This window comes from Danio rerio, chromosome 8 (genome assembly GCF_052040795.2).
Source record: "Danio rerio strain M-AB ecotype USA chromosome 8, GRCz13ab, whole genome shotgun sequence".
Lineage (NCBI taxonomy): Eukaryota > Metazoa > Chordata > Actinopteri > Cypriniformes > Danionidae > Danio > Danio rerio.
In genome coordinates, this window is record NC_141028.1 from 49,937,691 (window position 1) to 49,957,243 (window position 19,553).

The 19,553-nt window shown below is 37.5% G+C and overlaps 1 protein-coding gene and 1 pseudogene across 5 annotated transcripts; both read right to left on the reverse strand.

Moving 5' to 3' along the window:
- Positions 1 to 674: 674 nt before the first annotated feature.
- On the reverse strand, positions 675 to 19,330 carry piwil1 (piwi-like RNA-mediated gene silencing 1). 4 transcript variants are annotated; one of them, XM_087262895.1, is made up of 22 exons: positions 19,168 to 19,330; positions 16,824 to 16,858; positions 16,649 to 16,751; positions 16,094 to 16,205; positions 15,882 to 16,010; positions 10,924 to 11,138; positions 10,172 to 10,293; positions 10,015 to 10,095; positions 9,741 to 9,938; positions 9,097 to 9,205; positions 8,531 to 8,657; positions 8,064 to 8,181; positions 7,862 to 7,976; positions 6,289 to 6,476; positions 6,139 to 6,211; positions 5,866 to 6,066; positions 5,678 to 5,781; positions 5,167 to 5,237; positions 4,265 to 4,418; positions 4,059 to 4,184; positions 3,449 to 3,596; positions 675 to 1,385 (listed from the first exon to the last, which is right to left on the reverse strand). In XM_087262895.1, exons 3-22 carry the CDS (start codon positions 16,715 to 16,717, stop codon positions 1,269 to 1,271), a joined length of 2,577 nt encoding a protein of 858 aa, XP_087119021.1. In that variant the 5' UTR covers positions 16,718 to 16,751; positions 16,824 to 16,858; positions 19,168 to 19,330; the 3' UTR covers positions 675 to 1,268.
- Positions 11,851 to 13,170, reverse strand: LOC147835777 (E3 SUMO-protein ligase ZBED1-like; annotated as a pseudogene). The gene is made up of 2 exons (XR_015497365.1): positions 12,613 to 13,170; positions 11,851 to 12,372 (listed from the first exon to the last, which is right to left on the reverse strand). The product of XR_015497365.1 is annotated as an E3 SUMO-protein ligase ZBED1-like, transcript variant X1 (transcript).
- Positions 19,331 to 19,553: the final 223 nt, after the last annotated feature.

A 19,553-nucleotide genomic window follows, 5' to 3' on the forward strand; every position in this document is an offset into this window, starting at 1 on the left:
TTTAAAGGCTATGGGCATCCGCACTTTTATTATTTTGGTGTCAATTTTAATCGCGACACGATAGAAAGAAGATGACGTTTTCACGCGTTGTCTGTTACTTTTCTAAGCGCTTGCCAGATTGGGCCAATCGAAATCCTTAGTTCAGTAGGTATTAACTCAACTGATGTCAATGTCAGTATTTTAGGACTCAACAATTATTTTGAACTCGTCAATGTCGAATAAAAATGAATTGCCGTTTTCCTAATTGAATTACTGAGCCTCTCTTTGCCACCTGCAGTAGTTTCAGAGATGGAGTACACCTATAGCTGAAATGTTCATATACTCATCCTAAGAATAACACTCCACTAAGAACTGCTAACTGAACCAGCCGAGGATCGAACCAGCAACCTTCTTGCGGTGAGGCGACATCACAACCTAGTGCGTCGCCAGTAAGTGTAAAATAACACTAGGTTAAGTATTTAAATTTTTGGTTGAACTCTTCAATTTTAACAATAACTTGTGTATAAAGGGCTGAGTTCTCCTTAAACACCAATATCTTTAACAGGGGCAAAACTTTGTTCAAAACTTTATTGCCAGGAATTAAATTTGTAGGATATTGCACTTGAAATTTTTATTTGTGGAGGGTTGACCAAAAAAGAAATTCTAAAAATCACTTGATTGTCAAATGATCCAAACAGTGTGAACTTCAGCTTTATTCTCAAATGAAATTGAAACATGTTTTCAACAAATTGAGGTTAGCTCGTCAAGTATTTTATTTACACATTTATTTACTTTGTAAAACTTTTACCATAACTATGTTGCTATGTTGTACTAGAATTCAAATCACAAAAGTAGGAGGGCTACAATCACAGCATTTAATAGTACGTGAAACATGCAAACTTTACATCATTGTTAGTAGTAAGTAGGAGCACTTACATTACAACGATTCATCTTTCAAATTGGAACCCAGAAAATAAATGTTTACTTTTTAATTCAATTAACAATCTCTAAATACAGAAATTTGAGATTTGAACATCTTATTACAAAAAAAAGGAGTCTTATAATCACAAGGCACCAGATTGAACTCAAGGCACACAATTGAAATCAATATCTGAAATAAAAGCATTTCCCCTTTCAAACAAAACTTTTTTGTTATACCTGCTCTTCTCAAAACTTTGTAGCTATGAAATGAAAGTTCTCCGAATAGCATACTCTTTTCCATTCAACTCGAAAAAGAAACTACGGTCACACTGTTCCTTCAGGACCCTGCATCTTGACTCTTTAACCAGTTACAGGTAATACAGGAAGTCATCCAGATTCATGTTAGGCTCCTTGTGAATGCTCTGGCCAACCAGGAAGGCCAATTTGTGGGCATACTGGCATGGAGCTGGCACTCGCACAATCCCCTAAGGAAACAGAGAAATAGTCATAAAGAATCCATATCACAGCACACTGTGTTAATTAGGGATGCCACAATACTCATAATATTGACTGGTTCTGTCTGACCTCCACAGCTCAATGCAAATGCAAGTTTCACACCCAGTGGTTGAACTAGGTATTGCACTCCTGGATCAAAACAAATGCAAAGCGCAGGTTGCCAGATTGAGGACAAGCGCGAGAAAATTAAAAGTGTTCTAAATAAAAGCAACAGCACATAATAGAAGGAATATTTTTTTCATATTAAAAGGAGTTTTTGTTCTAACAAACTCCTCGAACAGATATATTTAAAACGCCTTCTATTTGGCACAAGTGAACAACGGAAAACTGACAATGATCAGCTCAGCTACAGTGCTTTATTCACTGTTAAATGTTAACAATGTGAGTTTGAATGCCATTTTACCTGACATTTATTGCTATATACTGAAAGCAGCAGCACCTCAGATCTTGAAAATAAACCGTCTGAAATTGAACTTTAGAACACATATCAGTGGTACAGCATCTACATTTAATAATGTTAAAGAGGGTTAATGTGTCTTAGATTATAAACCTTACCATTTCGTGGGTGAGTGCATATTCTGTACTTCTGAACGGCCATATTTAAATTTGTCATGTTTCTTCTGATGCAAACAGCCAAATTGCATATCATTGCATAACTAGTCACAAAGCATGTTGTTAATATTCAGGGTTACAATGTAACCTGCTCAGCTAATGTTTAGGTTCATAATACTTATATAATTTGCTAATTAATAACCTCATGTGGAACTGAATCTGCGTCTCATTTGAGTCTGCTACTCTCGACAGGAGGTCGCATTTTGGTTACGAATGCATGCTTTGAGAGCCTTCCTGACTGAATGAAATATGCAGTTTTACACCACGGCAACCCAGGTTGCTGGAATATAATTGGCTAAACTGGCATTGGGCGGGTTAAAAACCCCAAAACAAAGACAGCTTTCCGGCACAGAAAAACACATTTTTAAAGCAGATTATCTGACATCAGCATTGTTTTTCAGATAAACAAGAATGTTTACTTAGCATGTTTCTTATCTGGAAACATATTATGGTATTTGCATGCTTAAGAGTCAAAAAATGTGCATACAGCACCTTAAAATAAATGTAATAATATTTATCATTTAGCATGTCTCCCTTTCCTTTAATTCCTTCAAACTCTGAACTAACTGTGCATGTTAGGATACATGTTCATCAGCTGAAACATTTGAGTAAATGTCCCATAAGCACTAAAGTTAGAAATGTTTTTAATGTAAAAAATGTAAGTGACACAAGTTGCATGTCATTGCGTGGGATCAGACGCCCACACTGTCATTATTCCAGTATGAATGAAATTCATAAGCTTTTGTTATTTAAACATTGAGCCTCAAAGGGGGAGAACTCGCGCAGGAAATCTGAGAAGATCCTCATTCGAACAGGTGAATGAAAGTTATGAGGCACAAATTAAGTCAAGCTTAAGCTTTTTAATGGTAAAATCTTGACAACTTGACAAGTATTCAATCGGTTTTGCCTTAGATTAGAACATTCAAGAAAGTTTGTAACTTTCCCATTGTGATGCATCTGTGCAGTCAAACTAAAAACATCTTATTCCAGCTTTACGTGTTTTTAATATTAATTAAACAGATAATGAAATCATCCACTGTTCTTTGCTCTGAATAGCTAGTTTAATAGGTTAACCTATTTCATTTAAACAGTAATTATACACAGTATGCAGTGTTATATTTGATATTCAGTTCACGCAACTAAAAAACTGTTTGACACATGAAACAATTGAAAATCAGTTGATTGTAGTGGCATCTTTGCCATGTTGTATTCATTTTAATTGTAGTTTAATTCTATAATTTTTATTTGACAGTGTCTTTTTTTGCTGAACATGTATTGAACTGTACCAAAACTGTGACCCTAAAACCAAAGTGGACTGGAGAAGTCTATACTATTACACAAGTGTTAAACTGTTCCAAGTGTTAAAAGCTATCAGTGGTGTATTACTTGTTTTAGTGATTTACAGTGGGTCTGTCTTTACCTGCCAGTTGTAGTACATGTGGCAAAGTTTGTAGGTGAGTCTCTGCATGTGATCTGGTTTAAGGCCGCTGTTGTCAAACACCACATTGTAGTGAGTAGGTGCGACACACCCAAAGCGCACAGCCTGGCTTACAATGAAGAAATCATACCTGGGTAAAATTAAAGATGAACAACTGGGTAAATATGGGCAGTTTGCATTATTTACTAATATAACTTTGCTGATATTAGGTAAATCGGGAGTTTTAGTACAATTAGTACAAATAAAGCCATCATTACATTATTATAGATACATTCAGAACTGATTTACTTGATTGAACATGCACGATCAACTAAAAAAAATGCTTACGAATCTTTTTAAATTTATATGTACTATGGTTCATATACTAAACATAATATGAATTAAAGGTTGACTCTACTGTATCAACAAAATCCAGTTTATGCATAAAAAAAGTAAGCGGTACCATGAACAATTAGTAGGAATTCAAAGTTCAGTATTAATGCTTGACCGGGACAACTGAATGTTTTGGATGGCCAAGTGAAAGAAAAATGTACTAATCGGGCAATGCTTGTTTGAGAATGAGCAATGTTCCTTCAGGGTACTCTACACGCACCACTCTGGACGAGTGACTTCAGTGTCAATGACTGTCCCAGGAGGGGGATTGGCAATTTTGCCATCAATCCGAGCAAAGAATCGGGAGCTGATGCGCTTTTTCACCACCACTACTGAGAGCTTGGGCCTGTAAAGAAAAACATTAAAACAATGAAGAAAATGTATCATTCCTATAGTGTGAGTGTGTCTGCATGAAGGCTGGCTTACTCATAATCTTGCCCCATGGTCTTGATAGACTGCATGATCTGAGGAACTTCATAGTCCACAACGCTCTGCAGCATGCCATCTCCAACTCCATCTCGGTAAACAATAATGCGCGAGGGCAGAGAATTGTTGTATTTCAGATAGGCCTTCAGAGCACCTAAAAAGACATAGTTGGATATCAAGTATGTTTTAGTTAATGTAAAAGATATTTTCTGGACTGAGGTGTGCACCTGTGAAACATGCTGGATTCCACCCAAAAAGGGTGGTCTGAGAACAGTTCATGCAAAACCACAGGTAATTTCTGATGTGAATGTAACCAGACTAAATTATTTAATTGAGCTACTGTTAATCACAAATGAATTGCCCAAACTGTGTATCTGTTTTTACTGGCTCACTTTACATTAACAATCAAAATTGACATTTTTTAAGAAAAATAAAAACACTGTTTCTAAAATTGCACAGATCATCCATACAAATAGTTACATATACACAACACTGAATTTATTCATAAATGTTACAAACCTGATGAGCACAAGAAGTTTCTGAAAATTGTGGTAGTAATATCGCTGTTCTTAAAGCAGATAAACATACTGTGTGTGCTCAAGTTTACCTAATTGCTTTCGGACAACAAAACTTGCAATTGAAAGGTTTTAAAAAGCACAAATTTGATAAAGGGAATATACCATAGTGAATACAGTACAGGAAAAACTAGCAATCAAACCAACCTCCATAACTCCCCATACTGGTGAAAGATCACTTGACATATAAACTAATTATTAGCTGGGCAAATCAGGATGATGCTGATGTGTGCACTGTAGCCCATCATCATCTGAATTATTGGACATTATGATAATCCCTAGATGACATAAAACAGCAAAATATGATAATGTAGTATTATTTCACACCCTGCAATGACCCCTTCAGTGCATCGATGATCTCCTGTCCACGGTTTTGCAAGACACACTTGGAGAACCACCTACAAAACAAAATTAACATTATACAACAGATGTGTTCAACCACACAGTCTAAGTCTGTTAAAGTTACCTATATTTTATACAACTAATGCTGACTGAAATAAATATTAAATATTTTTCAATTAATTGTTTTCTATAATATTGTAAATTTAATATAAATTCTGCAAATAAAAGACTTAAGAAAAGTTTTATTCTACTTCAACTATTTCAATTTTTGTTTTCCAGGCGAGTTATAGACAAAGGAGTTGCATAAAATGTTCCACTAAATGAAGCAATAACTTCCTGGCAAAAACCTTCTGTAAATTCAATTAGATGCATTCACCAAAGAGGCTCTAAGTTAAGCTCTAGGACCTGCTCTAACCAGTCCAAGATATTCATACCAGTCTAATATTCAACTAATAATCTAGCATTAATTTAACAATACCATGTTTAAATGACTTACCTTGACATGCCCTGATTTAGACTGGCCACCATTGCGCCGATGGACCTTTTTCCAGCAGCGGTATCATGGTAGCAGTCTATACCTACAATCATGAGCTGCCGGAGCTGAAAGACAAAGGTTGATTATTGAGGAAAGAACTGAGGATGTTGTTGAAGGATGCATTATAGTGTATTGTCTTAAACCCTTACTGGAATTTCTACACTCCACAGCTCTCCTCCCATTTTGCAGTTCATCTGCAAAGCAATCTTGGTGGCCACAGTCATAAGTGCTTGAGGTTTGCTGATGGTGCGAGACACCACACACTGACTAGGAGTAGGGCAGTCCACACACAGGTACTTCTTTACACAGTCGTACTTGTCTTTTCGATTGGTAGGCAAGATCACCACCACCTACAGAGGCACAAAAGCAATAATAAAAAAAAAGTTGCTGGACAATCAATATTACATGAATACTCGACTTACCATCTGAGTTTCACGTGCTACGTTTTGTTGCAAAGCTCTAAGGAGAGATTCCTGACGATCTTCATACTCAATCCTGCTTGGTCAGGAAATGCTTATTAACATGAGAACAGACTAAAAAGTAGTTCACATTTAAAGTCATCCACAACTCACATGACAGCCCTCTGCATGCGGATCCCCATGGGTCCAGACACTTTGTTGAGAGTCTGAAGCAGAGATTGGGCAACATCTGCATTTCTGCGCGTGTAGAACATGAGCCAGTTGTCCAGAGACATGCAGCTAATCAGAGGGAGACCTCTCATCTCTTTAGACCAGTCTGCTGTCCATGGGTTATACTCAAACTATGAGATGAAAGACAAGAGTAATTGAGGTTTCAGGATAAGTGTTATGAATGCATGCTGGAGGTCAAGTTGTCTCTCCTCATTTATACAACTAAAATACTGTACTTTTTTGATAAAAATGCAGTGTTAATCTGAGTCAGGGACACTGCGTTTCCATGGAGCAATTTAAAAAAGACATTTTTCTAATTATTTTTCGGGCTTTTCGCCTTTATTTGGATAGGAAAGTAGAGAAAATTGACAGGAAAGCATGAGGAGCAAAGAGAGGGGAAGGATCAGCATAGGACTGCGAAGGGGAAACCGAATTCAAGTGGTGCTCGCTGCAGAGCCATTTGAGGAGAGCTGAGCTCCAGTGAGGGGGAGCTTAAGCTTGAGTTCCACCTTTTTTGCACTTCTTCTACGAGTGATGTCACTGGGGGTAGGGTTAGGGGTGGGGTTGGTGTACGCATTAAAACAGCTTACAGGAGGAGGAGCGACAGCTCATGCTCCCCCTCGCTGGAGCTCAGCTCTCCTCAAATGGCTCTGCAGCGAGCACCCTCTCACCGAATTCGCCGTGAGCACCGGAGTGCATGTGTCAGATGCACTAACCACTGGCGCTGAATTCCATGGAGAAAATTTAATATTAGTTTCTGACCCTGGACCACAAAACTAGTCACAAGTGTACATTTTTATAAATAATATATATATATAGTGTATAATTACTTTTGAGTATAGTTTGTTTGGATAAGAATGAAATCTGAAGATTTAAAAATATCTAAATATTGAGAAAATCACCTTTAATGATCTTTGCGATGCATATTACCAATCCAAAATTACATTTTAATATTTTTATAGCTAGAACTTTATAAAATTTCTTCATGGAAGATCATAGTCTTTACTTGAAGGGATGGTTCACCCAAAAATGAAAAATGGCTCACTATTTGCTTTCCCTCAAGGATTTTAGAACCATAATGAGTGTCTTTATTCTGTTGAACGCTAAGATATTTTTAAGAAGAAAACCTAAAACCCTTGACTTCTATAGTAGAAAATAAACTATTGGAAGTCAATGGGAGCAGTTTTTCAGCATTCCTCAAAAAACTTTGTGATCAACAAAGGTAAAACTTGGAACAAGCAAAATGTGAGTAAATGGTGGATGGATTTTCAGTTTTAAGTGAGCTATGACTATAATAAAACCTTTTGGCATTAAAAAAAATTGAGTCAGCAACAATTTTTGACTAAGTATTTTAGGTTATTGCTAAAAAATATACCCACGCAACAATAGACTATATATTTTTGATTCAGGGTTGTTTTGTTTGCAGATACATTTGTAAACATTTGTAAATGGATTAAAAAAAACAGATCAGACAGATATATGATTTGTGAAAGCATGTGTGTAAATCGTCTCTTACTGCTCTGCCTCCCTGTATGATCCTCTCAGAGGGCAAAACTCTCCCATTAAGACTAAGAAGCTTGTTCTCAAAGCTCAGACCCCAAGTAGTCAGTTCATTCTGCACGTCTCCATTTCTATAATTAAGAACAGTATATGTTAGGTCTAATATACAAATATTACATTTATGATACAACATGCCAATAGAGCTGTTGAATACACACCTGTTGATGTTGGAGATTAAGCGGTTAATTCTGCCCTCTCTCTGTTCAGGACTCAGCCGTGTATGTGAAGCAAGATCCTTCATGATGTTAAAATCAGCACGCATTTTATCGGTTAGACCTATAAGAGAAACAAATGCATGTGGTATCACCGAGTAGTTTGGTTTTAAGAATGAACTAATTTAACTCCATATTTTAATTCCTTATTTTCCTACAGCTAGAAGAAATTAAAATATGCAACCATTCATTACGCTTTAGCTTACAGAAAGCCACCAACAATTAACTAAATATCATGAGCCAAACCATTAATCATGTACTTTATTTCTTCTGTTTAATTTTAAATGACATAAAATTTACCATTATAAATACATTAACATATGTCAAAATTACATAGCATGACTACTGAAAACTTAAAAAGCACTCTAAGCAATTTCAATGAGTCTTTGAACTAGAAAAAAAGTGATAATTACCAGTGAGGTAGCAGAACTCGGGGACAAGCATAGCTGGTCCCGGTGGAGGGCGTCCTGAGGGGCCAAGTCTCTTCACATGGCTAACGAGAAGAACCTGGTTGCCATCTGTTATGTCAAGACCATATTGCTGTAGAACAGAAAAATTAATGGTTAGAATTATGAAACTTAGTAAAAACGTCTAGGTTTAGGCTTCATGTTGGCTCAGCTGTTAGAACTGTCGCCTTAAAGCAAGGTTGTTGATTCGAGACTTGGCTGGGTCAGTTGGCATTTCTGTGTGGAATTTACGTGGGTTTCCTCCGGGTGCTCTGGTTTTCCCCACAGTCCAAAGAAAAGCGCTATAGGTGAATTAAATAAGCTAAATTGGCCATAATGTATGCGTGTATGTGACTGAGTGTGTATGGATGTTTTCCAGTACTGGGTTGCAGCATGGAAGGGCATCCGCAGCGTAAAACAAATGCTGGATATGTTGGCAGTTCATTTTACTTTGGTGACCCCTGATGAATAAAGGGTCTAAGCAGAAGGAAAATAAAAGCATATAAAAACTTTCCCTTATGACATCAAGTTACCGATTTGAAGTAGTTCTTGAATGAAATTTCTGTATCTCCTTTCTTGAATGTGTTGTTGGGAGTATGATCCCAGGCAATGTCATCAATCCTGTATGTCTTGTTGTTGTACCTGTAAGTAATTTTAGAAACATTTAAGTACATTTAAACTGTTTACACTTTATATAGCTCTATTTGAGGTATCCAAGATGAATATTTATACTTTATTCAGGAAGGGCACAATAAACATATTACAAGTGACCAAGACACTTCACTGTTAAAAACTATTTCTTATTAATTAAAAAATCCTGGCAAATACAAATAATTTTATGTAACAGGTGTATTTATACAGCACATTTATCATGTATGGCCATATACCCAAAACGCTTCACAATCGTGGGGGGGGGGGGGGGTCTCTCCACAACGCCACCAATAACCACAAAAATCACAAAAAAGGAGCACAACAGTATAACATCGATGCATTCAAAATTAATCAGATTTTTTTTTTACAAAACATTTTAAAATTTAATTAATGTTTTATAAAAACCTCTGTTCAACTGTTGTTTTGATGACATGAATACAAACTTTAAGCACAACAGACACTTTTAAAATAAAAGATTTAGCATCTATTTTTTAAGCCCATGTATATGTAAACATGCTAATTTTACTTGGTCAGAATGATCAGGCCCACAAGCTCCTTCGTGCAGGCTTCAGGGAAGCGCTGGTCTCCACACTGCTGTCTCAGACTGTACATGAAGTCAAGAACCGTCTCACTGCGCAGAACCTTGTGGCTCACATCAGAGCACAGCATGATGCTGGACTCGTACTGTAGGATGGTGGTCATGAAGCCAGGCCAAATTGTCAGCCTGCAAGCAGAGTGTGATGTTAAATTAGTTTTCACAAATAGGTTAAGGTGAAGAGACAACACAAAGGATTCATAACCTGTGCTGGGGGATGTTGAATGGGTCATCAGGATTGTAGTAATGACGTCCGATCTGCTGCATGTTTAGTATTCTCAGGATTCTACAGTACACAGTAAACAGGACTTAGTTAATTAGCTCATAAATAACATTATTCTATACGGAGCGCCTTAAATTACCTCCTGAAGAGGATGTTGTAAAACTGCAGGCATACAGGAGAGGACGGCGGCAGCTCATTGGTCAGTGTCACAGTGATCTCAACCTTCTCTCCATTTCTGGTCTCACTGCACAGGACTGTCTCCTACAGAAACAATGTTACAAGCCACCAAATCAAATCTTAAAACCCCACTTGTGGGGCGATCACACTTGACACACCTTGCACGATTAAAATTGCGATATTCATGTGTAATTACAAACATAAACATTTTGAATTTGTTCGCTTTACGCACATTCCTAACACTCTCTAATTAAAGAGGCCTCAAGCTTTAAATACAAAAAAAAAATAAATAAATAAAAATACATTTAAATGAAAGGCCAATGGTCAAATCTGATTCAATGAATTATGCTAAGCTAAACGTGACCAAGCCAAAACAATCATCCAACTAAATGGTTTCAAAAAGTCAACTGTTAAACTCTGGAAAACTTTTAAAAAGAGCCTTTCAAAAAAAGTGGAGCATTCCTTTAACATGGCATGAATTTATGCCAAAGTTCCAATTTTTAAAGTGCTTCAATTGCCCCGAATGCAGTTTGCAATGTGTCATTCCCTCAAGTTGGTCATTCATGCCACCCCATTCTAACAAACCATGCTGCAGGACATCTAAGTCTTTGCATAGACTTAACATGTAAATTCTTTGCCTTTTACACTTCATCTGTATCTGGTGTGAAAGCACTGTAAGAGGTTAAATAAAATGTTAAGACTCTACAAACATACAGCGTTGCGCAGTTTGTTGGGGAGAAAGAGAATGGCTCCATCAAAGGTGTGTGCTTTCCCCAGAGTCTCCTCGTGCTGGAAAAGCAAAGCCGAACGCAGTCGTCTGGACTCCATTGGTGGCTTGTAGTCCACATGATACTGATACAAAGCCCACATAGGACGTGAAAGCAGACGCATGAAATTGGCCCTCAGCTCAATGGCAGTCCCAGAAACACCTGTAGTCAAAGAAAGTGTCAAATATAGCATTACACTATATTTCAACAACTGAGGTAGACAACCTGAACAGGTATGTGAGAAAGTTCTGGGGTCTGTTAGAGGTTTTTTTTTTTTTATATTAAGTTGTTTAACCGAAGTTCTGCATTTTTTACCACGGTATAGAAACATAAAGGATTTAAAAAAGGCTAACATTTTATGTTATACAGTAAGGTTTTTTTCATGTGTGTGTGTTTTTTTATGTTTTGTAAATAAATCTGTTTTTGAAACTAATAAAGAGAGAGAAAAAGTCCATGATTTATTTTAGGGGTGTGAACCTACACTAGTCTCACAGTTCGGTTCGGTTACGATTATCATGCCATCAATTCGGTTCATATCGATATCTCGGTGCATCACGGTGCATTGACCGTGTATGTACACATTTTTAATTTTACTTCAAATGCATTTAAAAATATTTAATGAATGTATTCATTTTGTCAATAAAAACAAACAGTGAAATATATGAACTAATCCTTTAATTTAACCTGCTATAAAACAAAGTTCTTGAATATTATCAAACATCTAATAAAACTGTCTTCTGTGCACAAACCTGGCCACAAAAGTCAACATAAGCATTTAGGAAAGAAATACACAAAATAAAATAAACAGTAAAGTGCAAAAGAGCATGCTTTACAACTATTTAAGCATGAAATAAATCAAAGTACAAATAGGAAATCACAGCACTGGGTACAGGAAACTTCCTGAAACATCACAAACTGCTAAACATGAGTCATTTCTCAGCATTTGGGAATTTGAAGTTTTTTTTTTTTTTTTTAAGAACACTAACTGGTCCACATGCTCTGGTTTAAGAGTGCTTCTTTTAGCAGTGACCACATCTCCTGCTGTGGAGAAAACTCGCTCTGCTGACACACTTGTGCCTGGGATACACAAGTACACCTCTTTGACAGCTGAGAGAGGAGAGGGAACATAATCTCAGACACGCCACCAGTACAAAGGGTCCTCAGTAAGAGACAGAGATGGAGCTTTACAGTATGCATCAATTTCCTCCTTAGCAATAGCACAGGATGTCTTCCGTTCAACAGTGCTTTCATCAGGGTCAGCAAATGATTGTCCCAGTAAACTCACAAGCAGTGAGGAGGCCTTTCGTTTAGGGGTAGGAGAGGTGGTGTCCTCCATTGAAGTTTCTGCTATTTCAGGTGTTTCATCCTCTTCTGTCCTTCCAGGTGTGCCCTCAGTCTTTTTGAAAAAAGTGTTTAAACAAACTAATTGAAAATAAAATTAAAATAATAGACTGGCAGTGCACTCAATACAACAGCCCAGATTAAAATTAATTGGTATAAGTGTTTTTTCTGTTTTAATTGAAAATAACAATATTATATTATGGCATTAATATTAACAATGATAATAATTTGTTATTATTATTTAATAACATTACCCATTTTTAATATTGTACAAGAAACATGATAGAATTATTACCTCCAAGGATGCAGCCTCCTCTGTCAGTGCTTTGTACACTTCCAATCTCTCCTCCTCTTTGAGAAAATGCAGTCCCTTAAATCTGGGGTCTAATGCAGAGGCTGTGTGAAGAATCCTCTTCTCTGATTCGCTATTGTACCTTTTCAAGAGATCTGCCTTAATGGCATTTTTGATCTCATGGATCATGTGCGAGTCCCTAGGACTGTACAACATATTCTGGATAAGTTGTGCATTTAGAGGAGCAATGAGAGACCCTGTCGGATTGTGCTCTTCTGACATCAGTGTTGTCACATCCTTCATTGGTTTTAGTGCCTTCACAGCATCCTTTGCGTTTATCACATCTGTTTCTGTGAGAGTGCACAGATCTGCTTCTCTTTTTCTACCTTCTGGTGACAACAAGGTTGCACAAATCGCAGGTTGCTGTTCCAAGAAGCGCTCGACCATATCGTATGCGCTGTTTCATCTTGTTGCAACGTCAGTTATTAGCTTATGATTTTTCAAGCCAAGACATTGCTGTTTCACTTTTAAACAGTGATTTGCTGTAGCGCTGCAATGGAAGAATGAGTCGGATTCTCGCCAAAAGCCTGGAAAGCGCAGCTACTTTAAGCGCGCGCTGGGATGCCAGATTCACTGTATGTGCGAAGCATTTTACGTGAGGAAATGTTCCGCATTGTGCTGCAGCAATCATATTCGCCGCATTGTCTGTCACAACCACTACATCTTTATCTGAAAGCTGCCATTCCTCCACGACATGAGACATTAGCTCTGCCAAATGAGCACCTGTGTGAGATTCGTATACGGCTCGTTTGCAGAAAAATGTGACAGAATTTTCCAGTCCTTGCTAATGTAATGCGCCGTTAATGTAACGTATGATGCTGTCGCGACTGAAGTCCAAGAATCACAAGTTATTGCAACTCGGTGAGCTTGGGTCAGTGAGGGCATTACCTGTGCTTTGGTTTCATTGTAGAGGTTTGGAATAATTTTTTCTGAGAAGTGGCTGCGTGAGGGAAGCTTATATCTGGGCTCCAATGTACTTAACATGTGGCGAAACCCAGGGTTTTCCACTTCAGAAAAGGGCCGCATATTCTTTGCAATAAAAGCTCCCACTGCTTTTGTTGTTTTCTGCCCTCTCTCCGAGTTTGGCTGCAACGTTGACAACATTTTATCTATTTTCGACTGAGCTGGGTCTACTTTGACACTCGCACTTAACAGCTCAGGGTGAAAACGGCTAATGTGGTTATCCATGTTAGTGGTGTTCCCCCCAGCATATTTTATTTGTGCGTGACATGATTTACAAACAGCATCCAGATTGTTCGTAAAAACCGAAATGTGCCCAGATGTCAGCTTTTAGATTACTTGGAGCATTTTTAATTGCTCGAGCTCGTGTCTCGCCTCCTTCCGCCATTGTATACTGCGACAATGCATGCACCAAGTGTGCCGCAAGCCTACGTTTGAGTGAAGGTTTCGGCCGTTAGATCGCCCCCTGGGGGCTGGCTGCAGTACAAGTCATAAAGCCCGCCTCCTCCGTGTTAATGAAGGAGACTTGAGCCCAAATAAAAAAAAATATTACACTTGCAATAAAATGTCCCGAAAGATAGTTCTGGTCGATTAAGGCACTGGTTATTGTGCTGAAATAGGTGCAGATCCTCATTTTTGTAAACAGTTTGTTTTTAGCAGTAATTTAATGCTGGGCGTGTCATCGTGATTGACAGCTGTAATTGACAGTTTCTCAAAGCGCGGCGTCTGAGCTTCGGCAGGAGACTGAAGTAGACTGAAATGTTATTATTCGATTTCTGTGTTATTTTACCATGACAAAATGAGTTCAGCAGTAAACTATAGTTTCTGACATACATGATCCTGGTGGAACACTGTTTATTCGCTAAGTTCAGGGCTTTTTTCGGGCTTTATTAGTTTGCTGATACACGCCTAGCCACCCAGATAGCAAAACACAGTTCCGGCTAGATTCTCGCCTGCCGGAGACTTATCTCTTAGAGCTCAGACTGACTAATGTTACCTCTGCTGGACCTACTCCGGATGCCTGGACTCACTGCCTGATTCCAGTCCGAGTCAATCGAGCCAGATGTGGCGGCCGAGCGAGCAGGCGCTGCCGCATGCGAGCCGGAATCAGCCCGCGACGCCGCGAGTAAAGCAGGTCGCACACCAGAAGCGCCGCGACACGGCGCGTACATGACAGTTTAAGGTATCACACACCAGACGCGCACATTCGAATGATATTTAACATGAAACTAATCACCAGAAGCGCCGAGCGGCGCTTCTGGTGTGCGACCTGCTTAAGTTATGCGCTGCGGCCTGGAGCTGGCGCGATTGAATATATAAAACCCTCATATTTGTTAACGTTATTACATCCATTTGTGTTGATATGACAGCAAACGCATGCTGAGAAGTTCGGGGGGCGTAGTTGATTTTACATAAAGCGTTTGGTTGGAAGCTCGACTCCGCTCATTTTCGCGGCTCCTCCTCTGGCTCCATCAGACAGTCCTTCTGCGCATGTCTGGCTCCAATTTCAGCAGTCTTTTGCGACAGTTTGTGCCCGTCAAGCAGGCGTTTTGCCCTCAAGGCGTTCAATGGGAAAAAGGGCTGTCGCGTCGTCCATATTTTTTACAGTCATTGGCATGCACAAGCCACGAGGCCTATGACGTCAGTAGTTATAACTGGTTATGGCATTTGACTGAACCGATACCGAATCACCCTCGTCTGCACCGTGATGCATCGAAAAAACGATTAATTTTAACACCCCTAATTTATTTTAATAAAATATATTTTGTTCAATGGGGGAAAAAGCTTTTTTTTACCCAAACATTTTAAAACAACAGATTTTAGAGCAGTCATCACAATACCATGATATTTTAATCCAAGGTAATCCTACTGTCAGAAGCGTATACCAGGCCATGTTTAACCATGTGTAAACTAAACATTAACAAACGTATTTTTTACCACCCAAAAACATAATTTAATACTATATGATTTAAAATTTAACTATTCAAAAGAGAAACAGCAATGAAATTTTTTTTTTGCTTACAATAACACTCTTAAAATATGCATCAAGTCTGAAGCTACTTTTGAACACAATTAATAAAACTGTAAAAATAAACTCATTTGAGTATGAAAAAAACTGTTTGGTAAAAGGTTTGTGATGTATTTTTAATTTAAATAATCTTTGTATATTTACTAAATAACAAAACTGAACTAAAATAAAAAAAGACCAGAGCCAATAATTCAGGGTTTGTTAATCTCTGGTTTGTTGTTACCTGTTTTGGATTCTTTCACGTGTTCCATAAGTTGACGAGTATGGACACCAGAATCGTGGAAATCCCGTCTGCGTCCACCTCTCTCCCCGATCTTCACCTGCTGAAAGCCAGCAGAAATCTGGAGCATCGCTAGAGAGAAAATAAGCAATAGAGGGATAAATAAAAAGGGGAATACCCTCATAGTACACAGCTCACTTTTCAAATACACTTACCTTCTTCAGACATGGCTCCAGGTGCAGGTTTCTGTCTCCCTCTGCCCACCAGTTGTCCTTCAGATGGAGTGGACACAACAGGCTTTGCAGCCTCTTGAGATACAGGTGGTTGCTGCGGAGAAATAAGAAAATGAATACATTTATTTTGAGTAAACATTTATTATTTATTCATTCTCTTTTCAGCTTAGTCCCTTAATTAATCTGGGGTCACCACAGTGGAATGAACCACCAACTTATCAAACAGACGTTTTACACAGCAGATGCCCTTCCAGCTGAAACCCATCACTGGGAAAACATCCATACACAACGTACAATTTAGCAAATCCAATTCACCTGTACCGCATGTCTATGGACTTGTGGGGGAAACCAGAGCAACCGGAGGAAACCCACGCAAACACAGGGAGAACATGCAAACTCCATACAGAAATGCCAACTGACCAAGCAGAGGCTTGAACCAGCGACCTACTTGCTGTGAGGCAATCATTCTACCAAATGCGCTACAGTGAAGCCTAAACATTTACAATATTAAATCGAATTAATTATAAATATACTCACTGCGCCAGGAGCAGCAGGCTCCTGACCACGACCTCTGCCCCTCGATCTTGCTCTTGCTCGTCCTGTCATACCGGTGCTTTACAAATGCTGATGTATTTCAGCCCTGTATCACAAGTTAGACAATTAAAAGAATAGTTCTCTCAAAAATAAGAATTTACTCACACTATTTACTCACCCTCACGTAGTTCTAAACCTCTGAGTTTCTTTCTTCTGTTGAACATAAAAGAAGGTATCTTAAAGAAAGATGAAAACATGTAACCATCAACTTCCATAGTCCGAAAAACAAAGATGAAACTCAAACAGACTTGGGACTGGTAAAGGGAGTTTAACTAATGACATAATTTTCAGTTTTGGGTGAACAATCTCTGCAAGGTGTATTGACATTCCGAGTAAAAGATAGTTCACTTACTGACCATTAACCGGCACTGTGATTTACTTACATTGTTCTATAGCCTTGTGATAGACGTTTGAAACATTCAGATTGAACTATAAAATTATTATTCAATTACTGAGCAACTTCTATACAATTTATTAGTTAGAATTCCCCCCAAATGTGTATATATCATTTTACAGTAATGTTGATTTTAGCATGTTGTTTTAGTTTTACACTAAATTCAATTGCAATAGCTAAATTATGCATAATAATAAAAATATTTTTTCACCTTTTCACAATTTTAGTTTTAATGGATTAAGTTAACTTAATTACCCTGATTTCTGCCAAATGTCATTAGGCTTTAACTTATTTATAAGGAATATCATAGAAACTCAATAATTAGGGCACTTATCACATTAAGGCAAAGTTTATCCAAGTATGAAAATTCTGTCATCACTTGACATCCTTTGGTTGTAAAACTGTTCGAGATTAATTTTTGTTTTTTCATAACACAAAGGCAACATAAGTGTTTTGAAGAATGCTGAAATCCGGTAACTTAGATTTTCTTTTTCCTATAACGGATATCAATGTCTACCGTTTCACAACATTCTTCAAATTATCTTATCTTGTGTTAAACATCACATAGAAACTTAAACCATTTTGGAATCACATGCGGGAGAGTAACGTTAATTTTTATTTTCGATGAACCATTACTGTAAGTGATAACGTTATACATTTGGTTATAATGATATATCGTTATTTAAATATAACCGGACACCCAAACTCAAACTTTGCACTTTTTGTAATTGATATAACAATACATGATCAGTATACCTAATCTTAAAAATCTTATAACATAAAAAACTAAGTTACCCTAACATTTTTTAGAACCTAAGTTCAGTTCTGAAATGTTAATCCAGAGCCTTATTTGTGAAGAAATCTACTCGATATTTAAATTCTTCTTTATTTCTTCTTTAGGAGATTTACCGACAGAACAGCTTTAGTCACCAATACGGATCTTTAAAATGTACGTTAACGTCATTAGAAAAACTTTCGCTGGGACGGACGAAATGGTAACGTTAAGGGGTTAAAAAAACGTTTTTTTCTTGCTAAGTTACAAACTTTTGGTTAACGTTACTAACTTTCACTGGCTTACTTTTGCCAAAGTAATAATGAATTATATAAAATTATGTTATATAAAATCTGAATTGAGTAGATTGTGCTGTCTGAATTGTGGAAAAAATATTGTGCAAAATTGAAATGTAAAGTTGTATATTATTAGTCTTTATTACGTTTTTAATCTTGCATGCAAAAGCATAACGTTACCTTCAACGTTAAACCTTAATATTAACACGAATAATTTTAGGCCAATAGTACCTAAATTATTACCCATGTTCATTGTCGACTTATCAAACGGGTCTAACACAGTCACTAAATAACATTTTGATAACACTGTTAAACAGTTCTACTTTATTAAACCAAAAAGTTGCTTCACAAGTTGTAACGTTAGGCCTAACTTTAGTAACGTTAGCGTTAAGCGAGTTATGGTTTGCACGTGGCTGGTGCGTGCATGCTAAACGTCAACTTAACCTCATTTAACATAGTAAAGTTCTTAAACACGACTTGAACGGTTTAAACACACAGATAAGTCTGACCTCTACTTAAGGAAACTCTTTAAAACATACAATAGCTAAAAAAATTGATTCATGACTTAATTGCTCAACAACCAAGCCATAAAACAAACTTAAATTGATATTGATGGGATGATACAGGGTTTTGTCTACCATCTGTAACATAAAATACCATTAACAACTGTTAAATGTTATCAGATGTCGAGTTAAATATATTAATTCGAACAAAATTTGGTGAAAATGATGACTGACTCCTTACCCTCTCTTCAAGTAAGCGCCAAATGACGTTCAATTAACTCAGACTAGCCGTTAACCTGACTTCATCTGCTGTATCCCTCCGCGCCGTAATAACTCAATGATCGTTACTAACACCTTTTCAGTATTATTTCCGAGTTATTCAAGCTTTACTGAATTTTATAGTTATAATTGCTAAATTTCGATCAAAAACCTTGTTGAAAATTAAAAATAATTAATTCTTAAAATATACTATTTGATTCGGAAGAATACACAATTACCCGTTACAGGGAGTTCACCTGGCCCGGCGGGAGGTGCTTTTAATGATTACTCATATTAATACTATGACAGGTGTTCAACACCAGATGGCGCTAAAATACAATAAAAGCCATTGTTATCGGCGGCGCCGTAAACACAGTTGCTATTTTAAACAGCTTACCTTACAAGAAGTTTATTAATGTAACGCCTTTTTATTGCTCCAGGTCGCATAGCATAACCCACATCCACATTAACAAAACAAACACACAACTATATTTGATTAAATTAACTGAGTAAGCGTTATGTTTTACTTATGAGTTTCCCTTAGGCCTTCTTGTTTCGGTAGCTTATTGAGGTAAACTTCCGAGACATTCAATCAGCGCCCTATTATCAATGACCATACACACTG